The 27,947-nt window shown below is 46.1% G+C and overlaps 2 protein-coding genes across 2 annotated transcripts; both read left to right on the plus strand.

Moving 5' to 3' along the window:
- Positions 1-3,490: 3,490 nt before the first annotated feature.
- On the plus strand, positions 3,491-25,355 carry LOC117354954 (zinc finger protein 850-like). The gene is made up of 4 exons (XM_033932913.1): positions 3,491-3,617; positions 7,093-7,219; positions 19,436-19,549; positions 22,768-25,355. The coding sequence occupies exons 1-4, from the start codon at positions 3,594-3,596 to the stop codon at positions 25,353-25,355; spliced, it is 2,853 nt and encodes a 950-aa protein (XP_033788804.1). The 5' UTR covers positions 3,491-3,593.
- LOC117354955 (zinc finger protein 271-like) lies at positions 25,352-27,258 on the plus strand. The gene has a single exon (XM_033932914.1). It carries the CDS (start codon positions 25,352-25,354, stop codon positions 26,483-26,485), a length of 1,134 nt encoding a protein of 377 aa, XP_033788805.1. The 3' UTR covers positions 26,486-27,258.
- Positions 27,259-27,947: the final 689 nt, after the last annotated feature.

Here is a 27,947-nt window from a genome sequence, read left to right on the forward strand (position 1 = left end):
ATCTTAATAAATTATGAGTGAGCTAAGGAGGGCCATGGAAGTGACTGAATCTGATTTTTGGACCCCTGCTACATGCAATTAATATGTGACACTGGGCAAGTCACTCAATCCTCCATTGACCCAGGTACATTAGATAGATTGTGAACCCACCGGGACAGATAGGGACAAATAACTGAGTACCTGAATGTAAACCGCTTAGACAATTAATAGGCAGTCTATAAATAAATAATAAAGCAAATGCAAAACACCTCAGTTATGTATATCTGTTTTTAAAGGAGACATTACTTAAAAAAAATAAAAAATATCAAAAACAATTTTAAAGGGACACTGTGGAGAGGAACCCCCCAAAAAGCAGTAATGCTTATCCTGAGTGAGCAATCCTCCACGTGCACCACTGAGAGCGGGAGCAGCCATAGGCTTTCGCATCCCAACTCTGATGAGGCTCACCGTAGCTGAATGGGAGAATCAGGAGCACAACAGATCCTCTACAATCTGGCTTTTGCCCCCAACACGCCAGAGACTGCCCTCCCTAAATTCTGCAGTGACTTTTTCATGGCCAGATCTAAGGGCCTTTACTCGACCTTCTCGACCTGTCTGCTGCCTTTGATACTATTAATCACAGATTACTCCATAGCCTCAGGTACGTTAGATAAATTGTGAGCCCACCGGGACAGATAGGGAAAATGCTTGAGTACCTGATTGTAAAACCGCTTAGATAACCTTGATAGGCGGTACATAAAATCCTAATAAACTTGAAACTTGATACACTGTCCTCACTTGGAATGGATTCCATGAATCTGTCCTCTCCTGGTTTGCCTCCTACCTTTCCCAATGCACCTTTAATGAATGTCCTCTTCTGCTGCTTCTCTGCTAGCGGTTGGCGTACTCCAGGGTTCTGTCTTAGGACCTCTTCTCTCTCTACACCTCTTCCCTTGGTGCCCTGATCTCCTCCCATGGCTTCCACTATCACCTATATGCTGACGACTCCCAGATCTACCTCTCTACACCCAAACTTTTACCTAAAGTCCAAGAAAAAGTCTCTGCCTGTTTGGCTGACATTGCTGCCTGGATGTCCTGCCATCATCTGAAACTGAATATGTCCAAGACTGAGTTGCTCCTCTTTCTTCCTAAACCCTCTGTTCCTCCTTCATCTCAGTAAATAATACTGTCATTGTTCCAGTCTCCTCTGCTCGCAACCATGGAGTCCTCTTCGATTCCGACTTCTCATTTTCTATGCACATCCAACAAACTGCTAAGACCTGTCGCTTCTATCTCTTCAGTATCGCCAAAGTTTGCCCCATCCTCTCTGAACACACAACCCAGATCCTTGTTCATGCTCTCGTAACCTCACGCTTGGATTACTGCAATCTACTTCTTAACTAGTCTCCCGCAGTGTCGCCTCTCCCCTTTGCAATCTCTGCTGCACGACTCATCTTCTACCAAGCTTGCTACACTCATGTCACCCCTCTCCTTAAATCTCATCACTGGCTCCCTATCCGCCTTCGCATACAGTTTAAGCTCCTATTGCTGACCTACAAGGGTGTTCATTCTGCCGCCCCTCAATATCTCTCCTCTCTTCTTATACATGTCCCAGAGAACTCCGTTCCTCTGATCAGCTACTCTCAGCTGTACCCTTCTTCTCCACTGCCAATTCCAGACTTTGTTTCTTTCATCTAGCTGCCCACTATGCCTGGAATAAATTACCCGAGTTTGTCCACCAAGCCCCTTTCCTTGTTTAAAACCAGACTGAAAAGCCACCTTTTTTATACAGCCTTCAATCCATAACCTCACTGCCCACCCACCCACCCACCCAGCTGATTAACTGTTCCCCTTAACTGTATCCATGACATCCTGTTTCTCCTTCTTTGTGACTCTGTACAGCAATAAGTACATCTGGTAGCGCTATAGACATAATAGTAGTAGTAATATAAGTGATTTCTGTGCACTTTAAATTTTTAGGTGTGCAGAGTGCATGCCTTGCCTAATACACTTGCACTGGCCATGCCCACTACCCTACCTCCCATATAACATAATAGAATATTCATAATATCCTTATAGATATCATGCCCAGTATTCAGTCTCCTCTCCAGCTGATTCCCCTCCAATCAGGAAAACATGCAAGTTCGATGTTATTTTTCTGTAACAGCAAAGTCTATTCCGAAATATGAGTTATGTACATTGAACGTGTTAATTTTTTTTTTAAAGAACATTTGTGACTTTTATTCTGCCATTACCTTGCGGTTCAAGGTGGATTGCACAAGAGGTTATCTGGCCTTTTCCAGGAGAGTTACAAAGTAGAGCCAGTTACTTTGGGGGAGATCTGGACATTGTATCAGGGTCATTCCAAGACAGATCATTGAGTTGGATCTGGGGAAGATTGAAATGCTTCCTGTGGCCCTGCCTTCAGCTTCACTTCAGTCTCCTACTCCCTTTCTCAGCCAGTCTGGCAGCTGAACCCCCTTCAGTTGATTTCCCTTCCAGAACAGCCAGAATCTGGGTTTTCCTAGGACCATTGCAGGAACTAATAATGTTGGGGGGGGGGGGGGGGGGGGGCTCTTATGTCCCAAGACAGAAGGAAACAGTGAGACGAGGAAGGAACTTAAACTGACCCTTAACTCTGTCTCTAGAGCAGCTGCTGAGTGGGGGAGGGGAGCTTGCCAGAGAGGGGCGAGCTACTTCCGGGAAGTAATGCCAGAGTTGGCTGCATCAGGGGCAAAGTAACCGGCTGGAGAGAATCGTACAATTTCTACCAGTGCTGCAAAGACTGATCCCGGGTCCTTCCTTACAACAGACCTAAGATCAGCCTTTTCAGCACTAGTCAAAGTTGGGTGTTTCCTGGGAGCGTATTCCATAGTCCTCATTCCTCATAGGATCCGCTTCTTCTCTTCTCTCCAAGCTGAATCACAGATCCATTGTCAGGAGGAGGAGTTTAATCTCCCCCACGAACATTCTGACCAATAAGAGTCAGAAAGCTGTAATTCTCCTTTGCTCCCCATCATGGCTAGGGGGTGGAGCCTTCTAACTCCTCCTCCAGACCCACGGCCATTCTGACCAATAAGAGCCAGAAAGAGCTGTAACACCTCCTCTCCTCTCCCCATTAGGGCTAGGGGATGGAGCCTTCTAATTCCTCTTTCCGCCCCACGGCCATTCTGACCAATAAGAGTCGGCATGAGCTGTAACTCCTTGTTTCCTCACCATCAGGCCCAGGGGGGTGGAGCCTTCTAACTCATCTTCCCGCCCCCACGAACAATCTGACCAATAAAAGCCAGAAAGAGCTGTAACTCCTCCTTATTTCTTCCCCACCAGGGTTAGGGGTGGAGCCCTCTAACTCCTCCTCCCGCCCCCACGGCCATTCTGACCAATAAGAGTCGGAATGAGCTGTATCTCTTCCCTGTTTCCTCCCCATCAGGGCTAGGGGGTGGAACTTTCTAACTCATTCTGAGCAATCAGCACTAAAAGGGGCCGAGCCAAGCCGAAAGAGCCGTGAAGCTCCGCCTCCCCTTGATGATGTCGTCACCCCCTTTAGTTTTGCGATTCCTTCGAAGAAACCTCGGGGGCCAAATCTCAGCTTCTCCCAATTCGTTTCTAGGCAAATGCCCAAAGGAGCTTCCGCTCAGGTAGGAGCTTCCAGCAGACCTGGGGCTGGGGCTGGGTCAGGGTCAGGCACTTGGGGACCCTCTTGAGTGGAGGGAGAGAGATCTGGGCTTTTATCCACCCCAGCACCAGCCAGTTTGGGACGGGCCTCTCGCGTTCCCTCCCCTACTACTACTTAGCCCTGTGTATTAAACATTCAAGAGACAGTCCCTGCTCAGTAGAGCTTACAATCTAGTAACTAATAGCAGCAATTCACGTTCTTCCTTTAAAATGTCAAATGCTTAATACCTGAAGTTCTTCTTTGGACAGAGACAAAGACAATCAAACCCACAGCCCCTACTGGGTTTGATTGTAGCTCCTAAAACAAATCTGGAGCTCTCTTTCATTCAAAGAAGATGCAGCCAGCTCTCTGAAAGTACCCTCTAAATGTGAGAAGAGCCACATACTCCAGGCCCAGCCATTTAAAAAGAGCCTTGAAAACTAGGCCTCAGCAATGCCCTTCTCTCTTTTTCAGTATGTTTTTCTTAAAAGAAATATCAGCACATGTGGTGTGTTTGGGACCACCTGAGCTGCTTCTGAGAGGTTTTATCACCAAAGAAGTAAATGGTACCAGAGAGAACAAGGATCACAAGGCTTCAAAAGTGATTTTATATTTTAGGTTCAAACAATTTTTATTGATGCAAGCAACAACAAATACAACAGCATAGCACCCCACGGGTGATCAATACCAACAAGGATGCATCATATACAATAATAGAACAAGCATATACAGAATAAGAATAACTGCAACCAAACTCCCCCCTCCCCTTCCTAATCTACATAGGGCAAGCGAGACCAGCGAGAGCCCCGAAGATGCCACACCACCTCCTCCTCCCACCGAACCCCATAGATCATAACCGTGACAAAGTGCCAGAACCTTTCAATACCCCCCACCTCCCCCCCCAATGGTACTCTCCACCCCGCCCCACCAGTACTCACCATTGCTCTCCCAGCCCTACAAACTGAGCGCCCAGATTAGGACACCCATCTTAAAACCGCACTGCGACCTTTTGGATGCAAGGATTGCAGATATGGCTCCCAGATATTCAAGGACAATATCTTTCGCTTCCTAGCCCCTCAGGCATCTCGCGCCTCCCAGATGGCCAACTGATGCAACTGGTTCTGCCAATGCCAAAACGCCGGAGGGTCAGGGACAGTCCAGCACTGAAGAATACATTTTCTGGCCAGTAAGCTCATCTTCCTACACAGAGCCTTATGCCCCCTTGGCAAATGGCCAAAAGCCTCTGGCACATCCAAGACAAAGTGGGCTGGAGTACTGCTTAGGGATCTCCCTATCAACCCTGATATGTAAGAGATTATACGCCTCCAGAAGCGCTAGATAATGGGACAGGACTAAAAGGCATAGCCCAAAGTGTGCTCCCCGTCTCACATTTATGACACAGTGGTGTAGGGAGACCTCCACTATAATACAACTGTGTACGAGTGTAATAAGCACGTAAGATCGCCCTATAATACGTTTCTCGCAACCAAGCACACGGGGTCACCCCAGGTGTCGCCCTCAAAGTTTGGGCTACATCCCGATGTCCCAAATTAATCTGCAATGCCCCCTTCCATTTACCCCGGATGATTTGGTAGTCCTTAGCTGGTTGTAGAAACCTGCAAACTAGCCTGAATGTTAGACTCCCGTGCCAACAACTCCCGCAGTCTGGCCCCCAAATGCATGCGCAATTGTGCTCTGTCAAGGGATCCCACATAATGCTCCACTTGATGAACACGCGAACTGCGCTCCCCAGGTGTCCCCCACTTTAGCCAACAATTCTGCATGGGGCAACAGCCCCCAATCAAACCCCATGATATGTTTTAAACGCGAGACTCCTCTCGTTTCCCAGGACAGGTACTCCCTGGATTCCCTACCCGGAGGAAAGGCCGGATTGCCCCGCAAGGGCAAGAGATCAGTGACCGTCGGATCCCCTCCCAGGACTTGCACAAGCCAACGCCAGGCCGCTTGCAATAATACGCCAGCTAGAAGAGGGCAACGCCCTCCGGGGATTATGTAATAAACCAAATACATCATAAGGAGCAAAAATCTCACGTTCCATCTGAAGAGGGGTGTAGTTGCTTGACATATTCACCCAATCTCCCAAATGGCGAAGCAAACACACATAATTATAGACTCGCACATCTGGTAATCCCCCTCTGCCAAGTCCCCAGCAACTGAGACAACTGCAATTTCGGTTTCTTGGCCGCCCAACAGAAACGAGCAACCCCCTTATAAAAAAAGGCGCAAATCTCTCTTCATCAAGCACAACGGCAGGGTTGTGATTTTATTTTTTAATCTGCCCCTTCAAAACCTGCTGGTAACCGTATTAGCGAGTGTTAGTTCTCTCAAGATAGCCAGAGAACAAGCTATGCTCCCTGTTATCAGTCAGGCATTAATAAGACAGGGGCAACCGGCTTTTGACAAGTGTCCTATTCCAGCTTTGCATTACAGAGAACTACAGCAAAAGGAAAAGCATTGCATACCTGAGCAAACCATTTTGCTGAAAAGGAATCCTTCTCAAAAGGCTTTTCCAGTCCCTGTCGTGTGAGGACAGATCACGGAGATGTGGCGGGCCAGCTTTGCTCTTCTAAATTAGAGGTCTGAATGGGGATCGCGGGAATCCCGGGGGTCCCGCAGGACTCCCATGGGGACCCCCCTCTAGACAACGGGACTCCCACGGGGATGGAAGGCTTTGGAAGCAGGGTTCGTCCATAGAATATAATGGACACGTCAATCTTAGTAAAAGAGGGGGTTTATAAGTTAATTACCTGAACAGAAAACAAAAAAAGGGTTCCACCAAAGAGATTCCACAAGGAAAACAGCAAAAGAAACTGTGGAATTGATGATCCTGTCAGAAGTAATATGCTGCTTTTTATGGGGATGGAGGTAATTCCTTGCGGGGACGGGTGGGGACGGAGAGGGGACGGAGAGGATCCTGGCGGGGATGGGTGGGATTTCTGTCCCCGTGCAACTCTCTATATCCCCACTCCAATGTGGACACACTCGCTAACCCCAACCATCTCTGGAAACCAGTCTTCACCTGCTCAGGGACATGCAAAGTTCAGGTCCTTCCTCCCTCACTACTCCACCCCTCTCCAGCCCATGCAGCCTTTCCCAGCAGCAGGTCCCGCACACTACCAGTGGCTGATCCTGAAGCCTTCTCCTCTAATTCAAATGTGTCAGAGGGAAGGCTTCTGGGTCAGTCACCAGCAGCGTGGAAGAGCCATTGCTGGCGGCTTGTAGCTGCTAGGTGGACAGGTCTGAGAAGACCTGCCAGTGACTATGCCCCTGCCCAGTACTGGAATGGCCTCCTGAAATAGAACCCTGCTTTTGGGACTGTGTTATGTGTTTGTGACTTATATGACCTGGAAAACTTTCTCCCTGCCCCAAAGAGCTCCAGCATTAGGAGGTGATGGTGATGCAGAAGGTGCTGAGTGTGTTTCTGGTTTGTGTTTCAGATGCGGGTGACGTTTGAGGACATCGCTGTCTCTTTCTCTCCGGAGGAATGGGAGTATTTGGATCAAGGGCAGAAAGAGCTTTACAGGGAGGTGATGAAGGAGAATTATGAGATCCTGATCTCACTGGGTAAGGGAGATCGTTACATTTTTATTAGAAATATTGGAATATTATTATAAAGAGTATTGTAAGTAGTGTCATTTAGTGGAAAAGTGAGTGAATGCTGCAGCTGGAGTTGGTGAGAATGGGATTCAGTTGATTTGGAGGTAAGGATCACCAGAGGATGAGGAACTGAGGGCAGGATGCACAACGCTCCTACAACACGGTAATAAATACTGTGTTTTAAGAGCAATTTAAATTTATCGGGTGACACTCAGCACAATGGCATGCAAATGATACACTTCCCCCTTCGTATTCGCGGGGGTTAGGGGCAGAGCTGGCCCGCAAATATTAAAAAACCACAAATAATATTCATGCCGGTTCTGCCCCTAACCCCCGCTTCCCCCAGCTATTTTAAGCCCTGAAAGCCCCTCCCCTTTAAGCCTTACCTAGTGGTCTAGCGGGTTTCAGGCAGGAGCGATCTTCCCACGCTCCTGCCCCGTGCAGATCGCTTATAGGAAATGGCCGCCTTGAGCTTCCGTAGTCTCTCGAGCCATTTCCTGTGAGCGTGGGAAGATCGCTCCTGCCCCGAAAACCCGCTAGACCACCAGGTAAGGCTTAAGGGGGGGGGGGGCTTACCGAGCTTAAAATAGCCTGAAAATTGAAAATGAATTTTGTGGTTTAAAACCACGAATAAGCGAATCCGTTGATACGGAATTTGCGAATACGGAGGGGGGAGTGTATTCTTTATTATCCCAGGACAAGCAGGCAGGTATTCTCACTAGTGGGTGATGTCATCAGACAGAGCCCCGGTACGGACGTCTCACAAGCACGTGTTGCTTGTAGAAACTTAAAGTTTCTAGATGCCCGCACCGCGCATGCGCCGGTGCCTTCCTGCCCGGAGATCCGGGCGTGTCTCCTCAGTTCTTTCTTTTCCGCGGAGCTGAGAAGTTCAACTTCATCATGCGCTAGCTGAATTCAGTTAAATTTGCCTTCCTTGTCCGCGTTTTCGCTTTCTTTTAATTACAGTTAACAGTACTTTTCTTTTTCAGTAAAAAAAAAAAAAAAAAAGAAGAAGATTATTTCCTCCGGCGGGTCGAACGGGCCGGCCACGTGGCTCAGGCCCACTGGCTTCGACCTCGCGGCGGAGATTTTCCGGCCTATGTCCCGGCCAATCACCGGGTTTAAAAAGTGCAGCAAGTGCCAACGCGCGATTTCACTCACGGACCCTCACTGGCGCTGTTTGCAGTGTTTGGGCCCTGACCACATCCCGAAATCGTGCAGGCCTTGCTCTACCCTTACGGCACGCTCATTCAAGCGGCGTTGCCTATTGTGGGAATCGATGTTCAAGATGGACGCAGCTAAGGATCCCTCAGCCTCCACTTCATCTGATACCTCCCCGGTTCGGGCGAAACCGGTATCGACCCCTCCTGCATCGAGTGTGGTGAAACCGGCATCGCTCAACCCGACACCATCCACGAGCTCGACGTCGGTGCCTGCCCCGGTCTCCTCGGTTCAGGTACCTCTTCCTTCCACAGTGCCACCAGTGGTCATCAAAGTGCCGAAAGCTACTAAGCAGAAGCACTCGGCCTCGAAGGAGCGCGATGTCCGTGCAGGAGGACCCCCTTTCGGTGCGGATCCCTCCTTATCGGCTTCGCTACGGTCCACGGTGCGGATCCCTCCTTATCGGCTTCGCTACGGTCCGTGCTGGAAGCTCAATTCGTTGAGCTCATGCAGACCATCGGACCCGGGCTCATCGCTGCCATACAGGGTGACCTCCCGGTACCGGTCCAAAGGGGCGGTCCGCCCCCTCCCCCTCCCCCACACCGTTCGACCTCGACAACCGACGAGGACGAACGGGGGAGGCCGGCGATGCCCACGCGGCAAGCCTCGCTTACCGATATGCCGCCATTAGAACCCATTACGCCTCCGCGCCAACATGGGACCAGACCTCCGATCGATACTCGAAGCCCTGGGCATAGTCAGGAAGAGTTCTTCCGTACTCCTTACCAGACTTGGGTAGCATCGCAAGAACCCGCATCGCAAACCCAGTTGCGATCCACCGCTTCCAGCCCTATCCACTTGGGGGCCTCGGGAGACCATGCGATGCACAGACGATCCCGATCCCCGTCTCGCCACCGAGACGGGCACCGATCGAGACACTCATCCTGGCACTCCTCACGCCATTCGGAGGTGTCACCGCAGAAAAAAACTGCAACGTAGGGGATACTCCTCATCAGAGGTGTCCCCTCCGGGGGGCCCGGAGTACGAGGAGACATCGGTGCCCGATTCTCCTTGCCACTCCCCGATGTCCATGGACCTGGAGGCCTCCTCCTCCTCCAGCCCGTCCCACAGACCGACGCTGGCGGAACAATTGTCCTTCTCATCATTCCTCCGACAAATGGCGGATGATCTGGATGTGACCCTTGACACGGGCTCCCGATACTCCAAAGAGTATCTGGACACCATGCATTTACCTAACCCTCCAACGGAGTCGCTTCGGCTCCCCTTGCACAAATTACTGGACCAGACCTTCATGCAGTGCTTTGAAACACCGTATTCCATACCGGCGATCCCCAGCAAACTCGATGCTCGATACCGCATCGTGCACCATAAAGGGTTTGAGGGCCCTCAACTCTCCCACCAATCCCTACTGGTCGAGTCCTCCCTTAAACGCTCTCATCCCTCCCAGGTCTACGCCTCTGTACCGCCGGGCCGAGAGGGGAGAACGATGGACAAATTTGGTAGAAAATTCTACCAAAACTCCATGATGGCGTCACGGGTACTAAACTACAATTTCTTTTTCTCTTCCTATCTGGAGTTCTTCTTGCCGGTGCTCCGCAAGTTCACTCCGTTCATAGACAACCAAGCTCGATTCGAGTTCGAGGAAGTGGTAGCCTCCCTCTCCCAATTACGCCTTCAGCTGATGCAATCCTCCTTCGATGCATTCGAACTCTCGGCACGCGCCGCCGCAAGCGCGGTAGCTATGCGTCGCCTGGCATGGCTCCGTACAATCGATATGGATCCCAACCTCCAGGACAGACTCGCCAACGTACCATGTGCTGGAGCTGACCTGTTCGATGAGTCTATCGAAACTGTTACCAAGAAGCTGTCGGATCATGAAAAATCTTTTCAATCCATCCTGCGGCCCAAACCCAAACCTCAACAGTCTCGACCTTCCAGGCCACCCCTGATTTACCAGCGGCGTTACATGCCCAGACAAACGCCTGCTGCGAGACAGCCTGCGAAGAGACAACCTCCCCAGAAGTCTCAGCAAAAACCTCAGCCACCGGCTGCACCTAAGGCTCCCCAGCCCTTTTGACGCCCCTCCCGGGAGCATAACCTCGGCCTCTCCCATAGGGGGCCGCCTCCATCTTTTTTACCATCGATGGGAGGCCATAACCACGGACCTATGGGTCCTCACCATCATAAGAGAAGGATACTCTCTTCAATTCCACCGGGTCCCCCCCGGACCATCCTCCAAGAGAGTATCCTTCAAGCTCGACGCAGACCGCCCTTCTTCTTCAGGAAGTCCAAACCTTACTTCAGCTTCGGGCTGTCGAGCCGGTCCCGTCAGACCAATTGAACCGAGGGTTTTACTCCCGGTACTTCCTCGTCCCGAAGAAAACGGGCGACCTGCGACCCATTTTAGACCTTCGGGCCCTCAACAAGTTTCTGGTCAAAGAGAAGTTTCGCATGCTGACTTTGGCTTCTCTATACCCCCTCCTCGAGCAGAACAACTGGTTATGCTCCCTGGATCTCAAGGAGGCCTACACTCACATCCCCATTCACCCGGCCTCCCGAAAGTTCCTCAGATTTCGGGTGGGAAATCTGCACCTACAGTATCGAGTGCTACCATTCGGCCTATCTTCGTCCCCCAGAGTCTTCACAAAGTGCCTGGTGGTAGTGGCCGCGGCACTCCGGGACAGGAGTCTACAGGTGTTCCCATACCTCGACGACTGGCTCATCAAGGCCCCGTCAGCCCCAGAGGTCACTTCGGCGGCCTTGGCTACAACCTACTTCCTCCAAAATTTGGGCTTCGAGATCAACTTTTCCAAGTCTCATCTACAACCCACCCAGTCCCTCCCCTTCATCGGAGCGGTCCTGGACACCACCCGACTCCGAGCATTCCTGCCCCTGCAACGCATGGAGTCCCTTCTTCATCTCTGCCAGGCGGTGTCTACTCGCCAAACTCTACCGGCGAGACAACTGATGGTGCTCCTGGGCCATATGGCCTCCACAGTACACGTGACACCCTTTGCCAGACTCCACCTCAGGATCCCCCAGTGGACCCTGGCATCACAGTGGAATCAGACGTCCGATCCACTATCCAAACACATCTCAGTCACACCTGCTCTTCGGCAGTCTCTACTTTGGTGGACGACCTCTTCGAATCTATCCAGAGGTTTGCTGATGCACTCTCCCCCCCATCAGAAAGTTCTCACAACCGATTCGTCGAATTATGCATGGGGGGCCCACCTGGATGGTCTCCGCACCCAAGGATTCTGGACCAGTGCGGAAAGACTACACCAAATCAATCTACTGGAACTCAGAGCCATCTTCAATGCGCTCCAAGCTTTCCAACATCTACTTCACGACATGGTAATCCTCATTCGCACAGACAATCAGGCCGCCATGTATTATATCAACAAGCAAGGAGGCACGGGCTCGGCCCTCCTTTGCCAGGAAGCTCTACGAGTCTGGGACTGGGCGGTGCGCCACAACGCCCTACTCAGAGCAGTATACATCCAGGGGGAGAACAACGTCTTAGCAGACAAACTAAGCCGTCTGCTACAACCGCACGAATGGACTCTCCATTCCAGCCCCCTTCACCAAATCTTCACGCAATGGGGGACGCCTCAGATAGACCTCTTTGCGGCTCCCCACAACTCCAAACTGCCTCAGTTTTGCTCCAGGATCTACACTCCTCATCGCCTCGAGGCAGATGCTTTTCTACTGAACTGGGGGAAACGATTTCTATATGCGTTCCCACCATTCCCGCTGATCCAGAAGACTCTGGTCAAGCTGAAACTCGAACGGGCCACCATGATTCTAATAGCTCCTCGGTGGCCCAGACAACCTTGGTTCTCCCTCCTACTCCAACTCAGCAGCAGGGAACCAGTACCACTTCCAGTGTTTCCTTCACTGCTTACTCAACATCAAGGATCACTACTTCATCCCAACCTGCAGTCTCTCCACCTGACAGCTTGGTTCCTCTCAACGTAACCCCTCACCAATTCTCACAAGAAGTGAGGGAGGTCTTGGAAGCTTCCAGGAAGCCCGCCACTCGACAATGCTACTCCCAGAAATGGACCAGATTCTCCTCATGGTGTGTTTCTAAGTCAAAGGAACCTCAGCGAGCTTCCTTATCCTCCGTGCTGGACTATCTCCTACACCTATCTCAATCTGGGCTCAAGTCCACATCCATACGAGTCCACCTGAGCGCTATTGCGGCGTTCCACCAGCCCCTACAAGGGAAACCCCTCTCGGCCCATCCAGTGGTCGCCAGATTTATGAAAGGACTCTTCCATGTTAACCCTCCTCTCAAACCACCCCCAGTAGTTTGGGACCTCAATGTAGTCCTTTCCCGTCTCATGAAGCCCCCGTTTGAACCACTCAACAGGGCCCCTCTTAAGTACCTCACCTGGAAAGTGCTTTTTCTTGTAGCCCTTACGTCCGCTCGCAGAGTCAGCGAACTCCAGGCATTGATGGCGGATCCACCATTCACAGTATTCCATCATGACAAGGTGGTCCTATGCACTCACCCGAAATTCCTGCCTAAGGTGGTCTCCGAATTCCATCTCAACCAATCCATTGTACTTCCAGTATTCTTCCCTAAGCCCCATTCTCACCACGGAGAATCGGCCCTTCACACTCTAGACTGTAAACGTGCCTTGGCTTTCTACCTGGATCGCACCAAGCCACACAGAACCACTCCTCAACTTTTTGTCTCCTTCGATCCTAACAAGTTGGGAAGACCCGTATCGAAGCGCACCATCTCTAATTGGATGGCGGCTTGTATCTCTTTCTGCTATGCCCAGGCTGGATTATCACTTCCTTGTAAGGTCACAGCCCATAAGGTCAGAGCAATGGCAGCCTCAGTAGCATTCCTCAGATCAACACCAATCGAGGAAATTTGTAAGGCTGCCACCTGGTCCTCGGTTCACACATTCACCTCACATTATTGTCTGGATACTCTCTCCAGACGGGATGGACAGTTTGGCCAAACAGTATTGAAAAATTTATTCTCTTAAGTCGCCAACTCCCCCTCCATCCCACTGAGGTTAGCTTGGAGGTCACCCACTAGTGAGAATACCTGCCTGCTTGTCCTGGGATAAAGCAATGTTACTTACCGTAACAGTTGTTATCCAGGGACAGCAGGCAGCTATTCTCACGTCCCACCCACCTCCCCTGGGTTGGCTTCTCAGGCTAGCTACCTGAACTGAGGAGACACGCCCGGATCTCCGGGCAGGAAGGCACCGGCGCATGCGCGGTGCGGGCATCTAGAAACTTTAAGTTTCTACAAGCAACACGTGCTTGTGAGACGTCCGTACCGGGGCTCTGTCTGATGACATCACCCACTAGTGAGAATAGCTGCCTGCTGTCCCTGGATAACAACTGTTACGGTAAGTAACATTGCTTTTAAAGCTTCTATACTGCTAAGTAAAGAAGTCAATTCAGAGCGGTTTACATGAGCAGCTTTGATGGAAATATGAATATTAACTTCAGAAAAGATGATTCAATACATGAACTATAGTCAAGGAGGAACACAACCCTGCTGAAGTTTTGATAAAATTGCTTAGTAATGGTGTTAACATACAGAATTAGATTGTTTTTGAGATGTCCAGTATACATATATATGTTCAAATCATTTACTTTGACTTGACACTGAAGAATACTATAACCCTATATCCCTTCATTATACATCATATATAATAAAACGCTAGCCGGGCATGCGCACTCAGACCTGCGTGATCTGTAATCCCTGATCCGTAGGTCCGTGGCCAGAGTGCGTATGCGGCGGCCAGATCGGGAAAGCACAGCAGAGCCGGCGACTACCCCCTCCCGCCCTCACTCACTGCCAAAACCACCACCTCCTCCTTCTCGCCGGCTCACCCGCGTTTAAATGGAGAGAAAAGCGCTGCACCGCTGTTTTCCTTCTGATTTGGTTTCCTTGCTGACTCGGACTGCTGCTTCTTCTTCACGTCATCACCAGTGTTGCTGTCACTATCACTGTCCTGCCCTTTTTCCATCTGTTCTCCGGAACTGCCACACGTGTCATAAACTGCCACAGGCTCCACCACTGTACGCATCGCAGAAGCAGCATTGAGAGAATAATAATAATAATAATTTTATTCTTCTATACCGCCATACCCGGAGCGTTCTAGGCGGTTTACAGAGTGGTCGACCGTTGGAATAATCTTCCACTTCAGGTAGTTGAGGCCAGTAACGTGACTGATTTTAAGATCAAATGGGATCAACACGTGGGCTCACTTCAAAGAGGAACTTAGAGGGGAGGGTTATTTGAGTGGGCAGACTTGTTGGGCCGTAGGCCCTTTTCTGCCGTCATATTCTGTTTCTGTTACAGTAGTATCTGCGTTGACACGCAGATTTACAAACAGTTTGAACAATTTTAAACAATTTATCAGCAATACACAATTTATCAGATAAAAACAAATGTTAAAGCAGGTTTACAGCAGTTTATCAGGTATAGACAATTTATCCGATATAAGTAGTTTATCGGATTGTTCCGCCACTAATTTCTGTCAAGTGGGATGATCAGGAAAACACACAGACAATATAAAGCATAAACAATAACACTTTATTATACACATATAAGAATTAAATATAAATTATCCTCACCTTGACCCCAGACCCCATCCTCACTATTGGGAACCCCTACAATAGATAGATGGAAAGACCAAAGGACTGTCCCGTGAGACGTGGCCAACCGTCATGGATTCTACTGTCAGGGTCAGAATCCCGGTCTTATATAGGATGCACACTGTGGAGTTCATAGTAAAAGCATAAACAGCTGGTCCTGCTGTTACAATCAGTTCTGTTCTTTTGTTATCTGTTTTGATAACACCCAGGTCTGTCCTTACTGATGTTATTTGAGCGGCAAGGAGGTCAAAGAGGTCAGGATCTATTGTCTCTTTGATGCTATCAAGAAGGTGTTACAGAGGCCATCTGTCTTTACTATCCTTTTGGTGTGGTCAAGGTAACACTAAGGTCAGGAGTTCAGGTAAGCAGACTTTAGGATACATATCATTAATATTCTGAACATGTCAGTAAGTAATATGCTGAACATGTCAGTAATATGCTGAGGTCACGTATTATACTGAGTCCATTTACCCCCTGGGCATAAGGGCATAACACGGATATAAGCAAGTGTTAATCGAACTTAACAGAGGATGACGGGCGGAGGGGAGATAGGGAAGAGGGGAGCAATTAAGGGGAGGAGAAGAGCGGGGGGGAGGGCGGGGGGGGGCGAGTAGTAATGTAAGCGGGGGGGGGGGGGAACTGCCACACGTGCCATAAACTGCCACAGGCTCCACCACTGTACGCATCGCAGAAGCAGCATTGAGAGAAAAGCGCTGCACCGCGCTACCGCTGGCTTCGGCGTCTTCTGTCCACTGCGGCCAACCCTAGCGGAAACAGGAAGTAGTCAGAGAGGGCGGGCCGCAGTGGACAGAAGACGGCAAAGCCAGCGGTAGCGCGGTGCCGCGCTTTTCTCTCAATGCTGCTTCTGCGATGCGTACGGTGGTGGAGCCTGTGGCAGTTTATGGCACGTGTGGCAGTTCCGGAGAACAGATGGAAAAAGGGCAGGACAGTGATAGTGACAGCAACACTGGTGATGACGTGAAGAAGCAGCAGTCCGAGTCAGCAAGGAAACCAAATCAGAAGGAAAACAAAGCCCGTGCTGAGGGGGCCACTTCAGAAAACAAACAAAAACAGCTGCCCCAGTGAACGGCAAATTTGCAGCCCAGCAGAATGAGAATGGTGAAGACAAGAACCGGGAAGAAGACCACAGTTTGGGTAGTGTAAAGCAAGAGGTGCCGACTGAATATACACACAATGACACACACATTGATGCTAAGATGGAATAGTTAGGCAGTGACAGAGAGAGAGACAGATAGAAAGAAAGACAGAAAGCTGCCAAGGAGAGAGAGAAAGAAAGAAAGACAGACAGACAGACAGTGGCCAAGGAGAGATAGAGAAAGAAAGACAGAAGGCGACCAAGAATAGAGACAGAAAGACAGTGGCCAATGAGAGAGACAGAAAGAAAAAAAGACAGACAGACAGGCAGTGGCCAAGGAGAGAGAGAGAAAGAAAGAAAGACAGACAGCAGCCAAGGAGAGAGACAGAAAGAAAGACAGACAGACAGACAGACACATCTATTCTAGCACCCGTTAATGTAACGGGCTTAAAAACTAGTATTTATATAATTAGCCTAAAACCTTTTGTGGCCATTTAAATGTATCATAATTTAAACTTCCCTTGTATATCCTGCCGTTTGGTGGGGGATGGGCTGGGGAGGGCTTCAGTGTCTGGGAGGGTGTAGATGGTTCTGGAGTAGGTTTAACAGAGATTTAGGAAGTAGGAACCCGAGCACAGTACCGGGTAGAGCTTTGGATTCTTGCCCAGAAATAGCTAAGAAGAAAAAATTAAAAAATTTAAACTGAATCAGGTTGGGCAGACTGGATGGACCATTCGGGTCTTTATCTGCTGTCATCTACTATGTTACTGCCTCATCCTATCATGTATAAACTATGAAGTAGTGAGCTAATTCCACTATATTAATTGAAGTAGTTTGAGAAATGAAAGGTCTTCATCCCTTTCTTTAACTTTTTAGTATCTTTTTCTGGTTTTAATTCCTTTGGTAGGGAGTTCCACCACTGAGAACATTCTTTTCCTGACACTTCTGTATTTGATGTCTTTGAAAGATGGTATTTCCAACAAGTATTCTTGGCTCGAGCGAAGTGTGCATGTTGGAGTATGATTGTGTAGTCTGGTTGCTAAGTAATGCGGTTCTGAAAGACGAATGATTTTGTGTGTCGTCAACATGATCTTTGCCCTACTTTCAATAGGGAGCCAGTGTAATTCTTTCAGAGTCAGAGTAGCACTTGTACCCAAAGGTAAAGCAAAGGTAGTAATTGCTGTTTGCCGCATTGTCATTGGAGAGGAGGCAGGAAGATCACTCCTCTGTCTTCCCCTGCGTTTGGGCATTTCTTGAGCAAAAATCCAGAACAAAAGTAGGTATGAAGCCTTGTTTAATAAGAAACGCCAAAGTTGCAGGAGCCTATCACAACGCGTACTACTCTGTCGCCATCTTGGTTTTTCTCGTAGTAGCAGTTACGTTCACTTTGCATCTGATTGGATGGGCCATTTGGCCCTTATCTGTCGTCATATTTCTATGACCTACGAGTACTTTGGCCTTAAAAATATGACACAAATCACAAAATGTCAAAGTATCAGTAGGAAAGTTGCTTAACAGTCTACGTTGACACTTGATGAAAATGGAAGCCTCATTTGTGAAACCAAACAGCCTTAATTTCATTCTGAGTAATGAACTTTGTAACCAGCACAGTCTTATCTATTGCTGCAGCCACTAAACTCTATCTTTCAACAATCATCTGCCCTACCAACTCCTCTGCAGGCAAGTCGTCTTGGGGAGGATTCAATAAATGGTGCTCAGAAATCCAAACCAAGCAACTTTGAGCATGAGGAGTTAGGCCTGCTGACATCTGGTGGAAATCCTGGTGTGCGAGTTGGACCCAGAACCCTCTTATTCTGTAATACTGGACCTAAATACTTGAAAAACCCCTAACTCACTTCCCCCCCCCCCCCCCCCCCCCGCCGAGCCCCTCCTATGGCCATGTTCCTTTTTGGGTTGCACGCAAGACACTTTGGGGAGCCAAAACCTCACTTGTTGTTTTTTTCAAACAAAATGTTATAAAAAGTTATCAGACCACATCGCTGTATCTAAAGATAAATCTAGAGTCTTTCATATAATATTAGCCACATTGTATAAACAGAGCCAAATTCAGTGGGTGACCTTTTTTTATGCACTGGGACAAAAACTCCAGCAGGGACCCTGTGGAGTTGCATCAACGTGAATATTAAAATCTCCAAGGAAGAGAAAATTGGGGGCTCCAGAGGCAGTTTTGGATAACGGAGACTCAGAAATTCTAGGAGTGTGAGTTATGTTATGTTAATCGGTTTTCTATTCACCTATTCAGTTCAAGGTCGGTTTACATTACAAGAGGTTGGGTCTGTTACCCAGGAAGTTAAAATGGACAGTTTGACATGGACATTCAATAGGGTTGATAGTACAGGTAGATGAATATAGTTATTTATACAGTTAAGTCATAGTTACAAATACATAGTTACAAGCTCAAGTATTGTATATACTCGAATATAAGTCGATTCAAATATAAGTCAAGACCCCCTTCCCCCCCAAAAGGAGGAAAAATGGGTCACTCAAATATAAGTCAAGCAGCTTAATATTCAAGTGCCCTACCCTGTCAAGCTCTGTCCATTTCCTTTCCTCCCCTGTCAGGCACTGCACCCAGCACCCTTCCCTTCCTCCCCTGTCAGGCACTGTACCCAGCCTCCTTCCTTCTCTACCTCCCCTGTCAGACTCTGCATCCAGCCCCCTTCCTTCCCTCCCTCCCTCCCCTGTCAGGCTCTGCCCCCTGCCCCCTTCCTTCTGTCCCCTGTCAGGCTCTCCACCAAGCCCCTTTCCTTCCCTCCCTCCCTCCCCTGTCAGGCTCTGCACCCAGCCCCCTTCCTTCCCTCCCTCCTTCCCCCGTCTGGCTCTGCACCCTTCCTCCCTCCCAGGCTGTGCCCCCTCCCCTCTCTCTGCCCTAGCCTCATACCTCATCTGCTGATCCCCGATGGAGGTGCAGCGGGCAGGAGCAAACTTTCCAAGTTCCTGCCCCGCTGCTAACCGGTTGCCACGAGATCGAGTTTCTTCAGCCGCAGAGCTACATGAACAGGAGCACGATTTGGTGCTGCTGCTCGGTGCTGAGTGACTTCCTTACTGGCTCCCGTGAATTATCACCAAACTATAAAGAAGATGGTGTAAATAACTTTTCTGAGATTTGCAGGGCTGTTTCTTTTTAAAGAAATGTTTCAATATTTTTGTTCAGTGAAGTTAGTGAACTTCTTTATGCTGGAAATTTGCCTGACTCTTGAATTTGAGGGAATTGGGCTAATGCAGTTTTCTTACACCTGGAACAGGCTGTCCAAACCTCACCCCTGAGATTATATCGCGCATTGAACGAGGGGAAGAGCCATACATCAGGGGAGAGCCTGGATCAGAGGAAAGAGAGACTGGGAAAAGCAGCTGCTCAGGTGAGTGCATGACTGGGGTAAAACTGGTGAAATGAGTGGAGTGGAGGTGTAACCTTCATTTCCATAGTGACAAGTTCCATCATAGATAGAAGAAATCCGTTTAATGTAACTAAGTGCACACTGCCAACTGAGTACTGCTCAGACCTGAGGTGGATCCATGTTTAGTCCTCAGGGGTGAGCTCTGGCTGAACTCCTCACAGCAGAAGGGCCCTGAGTGACTGAAGCAGAAGATGTCGGGCTCTTAAAGGAGCTCAGTATGACCGTGAGAAATCTCAGTAAGGGTTATGTAGACAGCTTTAAGACGGTCCACATATATTCTAAGACAGAAACCACTGACAAGTTTAGTTGCCACCCTCTAGACCAGTGTGTCTCAAACTCTGTGCCCCCAAGAGATTCCCGAATTTTACTTTATTTTAAAAAAATTCCCTTCATAAATATACATTAGAATAGATAAGATGTACGTTGCGTACGCAAGAGTCTGTCAATGTTATGAGCATCTGTGTGCGTAAGGATATGACCTCCCAGACAAGAATCATTCTTTGACGTGATTGGTCCTTGAAAACTAACTGCAAGTAACTTTATTTTTATTTTTCATGCAGTAGTTCTCCTAACTTGAGCAACAAAGCAGTTGGATCTTCTTATCTTTGCAAACTTGGATTTTCAGTTCTGACCGAAATTAAATTGAATAAAAGAGAACGACTACAGGTGGTGGATGATGAAATGTGTGTTTGTTTGTCGACTATCGAGCCACATTTTGAGTTAATTTGCACTCAAAAACAAGCCCATTCATCGTATTGATTAGCAATTCTATTCTATAGTTTTACCATTGTTAAAATTACCCATACATAGAACAAATAACTCTCAAATTTAATGTTTTGTTGGCTTTGCAATTTTATAAGTTTTTACAATATGCCACGAAAAACATTTGCTCCGCGCTAGCCGCTACCGCCTCCCTTGAGCAGACGGTAGTTTTTAGGCCAGCACAGGGGTTAACACATGATGAAATGTCATGCGTGTTAACCCCGCTAGTGCGGCTTGATAAAAGGAGCCCTTAGTGTTTATTCCAGGTAACCCCACTTCCACAACGTTTTTTTCCTGTACCTGTTCCTTTTATTTTAGAAGAAATTATGTTTGAGAACATACAATAGCATTGGCAATAACAGAAGATATACAATGTTCAGTTTTGTACTCAATAACAAGTAAGTCGGTCTACAGCCTCACCTTTCCTCCTCTACGAACCTTGAAAGCAAAAGACTCCGGAGAAATCACAACAATACACTGCTGGTCCTTGGAGGGTCTAAAACCCAGTCAGACCCCACCTTGCCGAACCAACCAGGGAATCCCATAAGTAGTAAGAAACAGAACAGTACCAACCAACATCCTAAGGCACCTAGAACACATTTGCGCCAAAAGATGTATGAGGAGAGACTGGAAGCCCTGACTATGTAGACCCTAGAGGCAAGGAGGGAGGGGAGGTATGATTCAGACGTTCAAATACTTGAAAGGTATTAACATAGAACAAAATCTTTTTCAGAGACAGGAAAATGGTAAAACCAGAGGACATAATTTGAGGTTGAGGGGTGGTAGATTCAAAGGCAATGTTAGGAAATTCTACTTTACGGAGAGGGTGGTGGATGCCTGGAATGCGCTCCCGAGAGAGGTGGTGGAGATGAAATGGGTGATGGAGTTCAAAAAAGCATGGGATGAACACAGAGGATCTAGAATCAGAAAATAATAGTAAATATTGAAAGACTAACAGTACCGGGCAGAGCTTTGGATTCTTGCCCAGAAATAGCTAAGAAGAATCAGGTTGGGCAGACTGGATGGACCGTTCGGGTCTTTATCTGCCATCATCTACTATGTTACTATGTTACTCCACCCTCCCACACTAGCCAATATACCCAAACCAACAAATACCCACACCAGCATTAACAATAAAGAAAGTAGGAGCCCCATATACAGAAATGACCAAGCAAATACCCTTCCAATTCTAGCCTCCCAACCCTCCTCCCTCCCCTCCCCCCACCACCCAGTCTCCCCCCTTTTTCCTTTTATTTCACCCATTCTCCTCGTTTCAATGGTTTGCTTAATAGTTGCTTTCAGTTTGTTTGTCCATTCCCCGACTTTTAATTAATTTTTATATAATTCTGTAAAGATATAAAACGCTTTGGTACTTAGAGCGGTAAATCAAGTCATAATAAATTTGAAACTTGATACTGTATTCTCATTCTTCAGAGCTCTTCCCTCTAATTCTATACAGTGTCCCAGACGTTAAGTGCCACATTGGCAAGTAACTTTCATGCTAGAACAGCAATTACGTGCCACAGTGGAGGTTATTTGGCAGATATAGCTGTAAGTGCGAGGAGTGGTGTGGGAATAGGCAGGACATGAGTGGGCTCTGTACTTACACGCAAATCCTATAGAATACTGTCCGTTCTGTACGCAAGTGGTAACATTTCAGCACTCGCGTTTTCACCTGCTACCGCTGTAGCTTATGTGTACGTGCAGACTTAGGATTCTAGAATGGATTTGGCGTGCAAAATTGCCGGAATAAAATACCGGCGTAGCACTCGGATTTTTGACTCCCTTAACCTCTACACACTGCCATTTCCAAGGAACATCTCATCGTCTCACAAACCTGCACTGTGTGGAGCTAAATCTTCAAAAAATGGTTTGCAAATAAGAAATTTATTTTTTTTAACCGCTTTATTAACTATGAAAAAGAACAATAATACAAAGCTCCAAATAGAAAACAGCCAATATACAGTACACACTACAGCAAATACAACAAGCTTTGTCCAGCTGACCCCAGCGAACCCTACACCCCGGAAGAGATACAGTGCAAACAGTAAAGAGAGGCTGGGAAGATACCAGCTGCCTAATTCAAATTGACCTTTGAGGAGTAGATCTTCATTTCTCATAAATAGTCCACATCTTACTATAGGAGAGCCATGTTTGCCTTCTAGTGGCCACTGATTTACACATCTGTTGGACACAGTCCATTCTGAGTAGCAGATATTGTTTGGTAGGCAGTTTGGAGGAACGCCAACAGCGGGCTAACGCCAGGCGTGCCACAGTAAATGCAAATAAGAACTTGACCAATTCTCAAGCCATACTTGGAAAATCCTGGTGTGATATAACCTTATTATATGCAGGTTCTATCTTAGAAACCACTGCTCTTTTCTAACTCATGAGTAATATCTTCTGTTTCTATCCAGCAGATCAGCCGATTTCGCAAGAATGGAAGAATCAAGGAGAAGATCCTCTAGAAATGGAAGAAATTCAAACACCATCGGAAAATGTCTCTGAGCATATTTCCCAGGAAACAGAAAGGATTAGCTGTAAGCAGGAATCAAAGGAACAGAGAGACCCTGCAGGAGACTCAAGGGATGGAGTCACTAAGTGTGAGAGAAATGACGGGGAGCTCAGTAACATCCCTGAGGACCAGAGACACCTGGCAGACAGACCCTTCCAAATAAATAATAGTGACAAAATGACTTCTAAATTCCAACATGACAAGAGTAAAGGAAAAACACCTCAGAAAGAATTCACATATATTACAAATAATAAGAGCATCACCTTTATTTCTCCTAAGTGTGATAAGAGCTTCCCATTGTTTTCAGAACTCCAAATGCGCAAAACAAATCCTACAAATGAGAAACTATTTCCATCTGCTGAGTGTAATAAAAGCCTTAAACACCATTCAACTTTAAAAATTCACCAACAAACTGCCACAGCAGTTAAACCATTTAGCTGTACTGAGTGCAATAAAAGCTTCACTAAGCATACATTTCTAAAAAGACACCAAATGATTCATACAGGTCAACAGATCCACATAGCAGTTAAACCATTTAAATGTGTTGAATGTAATAAAAGCTTCACTCGGCTTTCAGGTCTAAAATATCACCAGAAGATTCACACAGGAGACAGACCATTTACATGTACTGAGTGTAATAAAAACTTCATTCAGCGTTCAGTTCTAAAAAGACACCAAATGATTCACACAGGTCACAAACCATTTGAATGTACTGAGTGTAATAAAAGCTTCACTCAACTTATAGGTCTAAAATGTAATGAGTGTAATAAAAGGTTCACTCGGCATTCACATCTAAAAAGTCATGAACAGACTCACAGAGCAGTGAAACAATTTACATGTACTGAATATAATAAAAGCTTCACTCGGCTTTCAGGTCTAAAATTTCAGCAGAAGATTCACAAAGGAGACAAACCATTTATATGTACTGAGTGTAATAAAAGCTTCACTTGGCTTTCAGGTCTAAAAAGACACCAAATGATTCACACAGGTCACAAACCATTTACATGTTCTGAGTGTAATAAAAGCTTCACTCAACTTATAGGTCTAAAATGTCATCAGAGGATTCACACAGGTGAGAGACCATTTACATGTAGAGAATGTAAAAAAAGCTTCACTCAGCTTTCACATCTAAAAAGACACCAAATGATTCACAGAGGTCATAAACCATTTACATGTTCTGAGTGTAATAAAAGCTTCACTCAGCTTATAGGTCTAAAATTTCACCAGAGGATTCACACAGGTGAGAGACTATATACATGTAGAGAATGTAATAAAAGCTTCACTCAGCTTTCACATCTAAAAAGACACCAAATGATTCATAGAGGTCACAAACCGTTTATATGTACTGAGTGCAATAAAAGCTTCATTCAGCATTCAGATCTAAAAAGACACCAAATGATTCACAAAGGTCAGAAACCGTTTACATGTACTGAATGTAATAAAAGCTTCACTCAGCTTTCAGAATTAAAAAGACACCAAATGATTCACACAGGTCACAAACCGTTTACGTGTTCTGAATGTAATAAAAACTTCACTCAACTTTCAGAGTTAAAAAGACACCAAATGATTCACACAGGTCACAAACCGTTTACATGTACTGAATGTAATAAAAACTTCAGTCAGATTTCAGATCTAAAAAGACACCAAATAATTCACACAGGTCACAAACCATTTATGTGTAATGAGTGTAATAAAAGGTTCACTCGGCATTCACATCTAAAAAGTCATGAACAGACTCACAGAGCAGTGAAACAATTTACATGTACTGAATGTAATAAATACTTCAGTCAGATTTCACATCTAAAAAGACACCAAATGATTCACACAGGTCACCAACCGTTTACATGTACTGAATGTAATAAAAGCTTTACTCAAAGTTCAGATCTGAAAAGACACCAAATGATTCATACAGATCACAAACTGTTTATGTGTAGTGAGTGTAATAAAAACTTCACTCAGCGTTCACATCTAAAAAATCATGAACAGACTCACAGAGCAGTGAAACAATTTACATGTACTGAATATAATAAAAGCTTCACTCGGCTTTCAGATCTAAAATTTCAGCAGAAGATTCACAAAGGAGACAAACCATTTATATGTACTGATTGTAATAAAAGCTTCACTTGGCTTTCAGGTCTAAAAAGACACCAAATGATTCACACAGGTCACAAACCATTTACATGTTCTGAGTGTAATAAAAGCTTCACTCAACTTATAGGTCTAAAATGTCATCAGAGGATTCACACAGGTGAGAGACCATTTACATGTAGAGAATGTAAAAAAAGCTTCACTCAGCTTTCACATCTAAAAAGACACCAAATGATTCACAGAGGTCATAAACCATTTACATGTTCTGAGTGTAATAAAAGCTTCACTCAGCTTATAGGTCTAAAATTTCACCAGAGGATTCACACAGGTGAGAGACTATATACATGTAGAGAATGTAATAAAAGCTTCACTCAGCTTTCACATCTAAAAAGACACCAATGATTCATAGAGGTCACAAACCGTTTATATGTACTGAGTGCAATAAAAGCTTCATTCAGCATTCAGATCTAAAAAGACACCAAATGATTCACAAAGGTCAGAAACCGTTTACATGTACTGAATGTAATAAAAGCTTCACTCAACTTTCAGAGTTAAAAAGACACCAAATGATTCACACAGGTCACAAACCGTTTACGTGTTCTGAATGTAATAAAAACTTCACTCAACTTTCAGAGTTAAAAAGACACCAAATGATTCACACAGGTCACAAACCGTTTACATGTACTGAATGTAATAAAAACTTCAGTCAGATTTCAGATCTAAAAAGACACCAAATAATTCACACAGGTCACAAACCATTTATGTGTAATGAGTGTAATAAAAGGTTCACTCGGCATTCACATCTAAAAAGTCATGAACAGACTCACAGAGCAGTGAAACAATTTACATGTACTGAATGTAATAAATACTTCAGTCAGATTTCACATCTAAAAAGACACCAAATGATTCACACAGGTCACCAACCGTTTACATGTACTGAATGTAATAAAAGCTTTACTCAAAGTTCAGATCTGAAAAGACACCAAATGATTCACACAGGTCACAAACCATTTACATGTTCTGAGTGTAATAAAAGCTTCACTCAACTTACAAATCTAAAATTTCACCAGAGGATTCACACAGGTCACAAACCATTTGAATGTATTGAGTGTAATAAAAGCTTCACTCAACTTATAGGTCTAAAATGTCATCAGAGGATTCACACAGGTGAGAGACCATTTACATGTAGAGAATGTAAAAAAAGCTTCACTCAGCTTTCACATCTAAAAAGACACCAAATGATTCACAGAGGTCATAAACCATTTACATGTTCTGAGTGTAATAAAAGCTTCACTCAGCTTATAGGTCTAAAATTTCACCAGAGGATTCACACAGGTGAGAGACTATATACATGTAGAGAATGTAATAAAAGCTTCACTCAGCTTTCACATCTAAAAAGACACCAAATGATTCATAGAGGTCACAAACCGTTTATATGTACTGAGTGCAATAAAAGCTTCATTCAGCATTCAGATCTAAAAAGACACCAAATGATTCACACAGGTCACAAACCGTTTACATGTACAGTATAATCTTGTTATAATGGACTTTAAGGGACCTGGCAAAACAGTCCATTATAACCAGCTTCCCTCGGCGTTCCGTTCTTAAAAGACCCCAAATGATGGCAGATAAAGGCTAAATGGCCAATCTAGTCTGCCCATCCGCAGACTGGATCTTCCTCTCTCTGAGATTCCACATGCCTATCCCATACTTTCTTGATTTCAGACAGTCTGTCTCCACCATCTCTTCCAGTAGACTGCTTCACGCATCTACCACTGTAGGGATGGAGATCTGATAAGTTCTGATCCAGGGCATCAGAACACAGGCAGGGTCAGCACACAGGCATTTCTGAACACAGGCCAGGTCAGCACACTGACCTAGGCCCTGTGTGCGGATCTAGGCCTGTGTGTGGATCTAGGCCTGTGTTTGGATCTGAGGCCCTGTTTCTCATTCCCTTTCCCTCCTGTCACGTATTCATTCTATGCAAGGACAAGGTCTGCACCTTGAGACAGAATGCTGAGGCATTCCCCCCTCCCCGATTCTTGCCACTTATTAACCTGACATAGGTTTACCCTTATCTTATTCCTTATCTTGTTTAAGCATCCCTTATATGGGCAACAATCAGACTTTGACTGAGCAGGCATTGACTTAAGAGCTTAAAGAGTATGCATTATAACCATTGGACTGTCACATGCTATAGTAAGATTTGAGACATATCAGAAATGTACACATTGGGAATCACTTTATTGTAACTGTTATTATGTATTCATATGTCACGTGAGATAGTAACTTTGTGAATCACATGAAATATGTAAACAATGTATTGCCTTGGTCTAATCCTCACTGTAAATGCATTATGACATTATAACCTTGTAGAGCATTAACTAAGTAATTAATGAAACTATGATTCTCAATAAAAGGGGGAGAGACCATCCATTTATGTCGTCTCATCCCACTCTGAGCCTTGTGTGTAAAGCATCATTCCTACATACCACCCTTTCTGTAAAAAAATATTTCTTTAGATTACTTCTGAGCCTATCACCTCTTAACTTCATTCTGTATCCTCTCATTCCAGAGTTTCCTTTCAAATGAAAGAGACTTAACCCCTGTTCATTTATGGCACGTAAGTATTTAAATGTCTCTTATATCTCCCAACTTCCGCATTTCTTCCACAGTATACATATTGAGATCTTTAAGCCTGTCCCTAAACACTTTATGACGAAGACCATTTCAATAGCCTTCCTCTGGACCAACTCCATCCTTTTTATATCTTTTTGAAGGTGGGTCCTCCAGGATTGTACACAATATTCTAAATGAGGTCTCACCAAAGTCTTATACAGGGGCATCAATACCTCCTTTTTCCTACTGGCCATACCTCGTCCTATGCACCTAAACATCCTTCTAGCTTTCGCAGTCACCTTTTCAACCTGTTTAGCCACCTTAAGATCATCACATACAATCATGCCCAAGTCCTGCTCTTCTATTGTGCACATT

The sequence above is a fragment of the Geotrypetes seraphini genome, chromosome 2 (genome assembly GCF_902459505.1).
Source record: "Geotrypetes seraphini chromosome 2, aGeoSer1.1, whole genome shotgun sequence".
Classification (NCBI taxonomy): domain Eukaryota; kingdom Metazoa; phylum Chordata; class Amphibia; order Gymnophiona; family Dermophiidae; genus Geotrypetes; species Geotrypetes seraphini.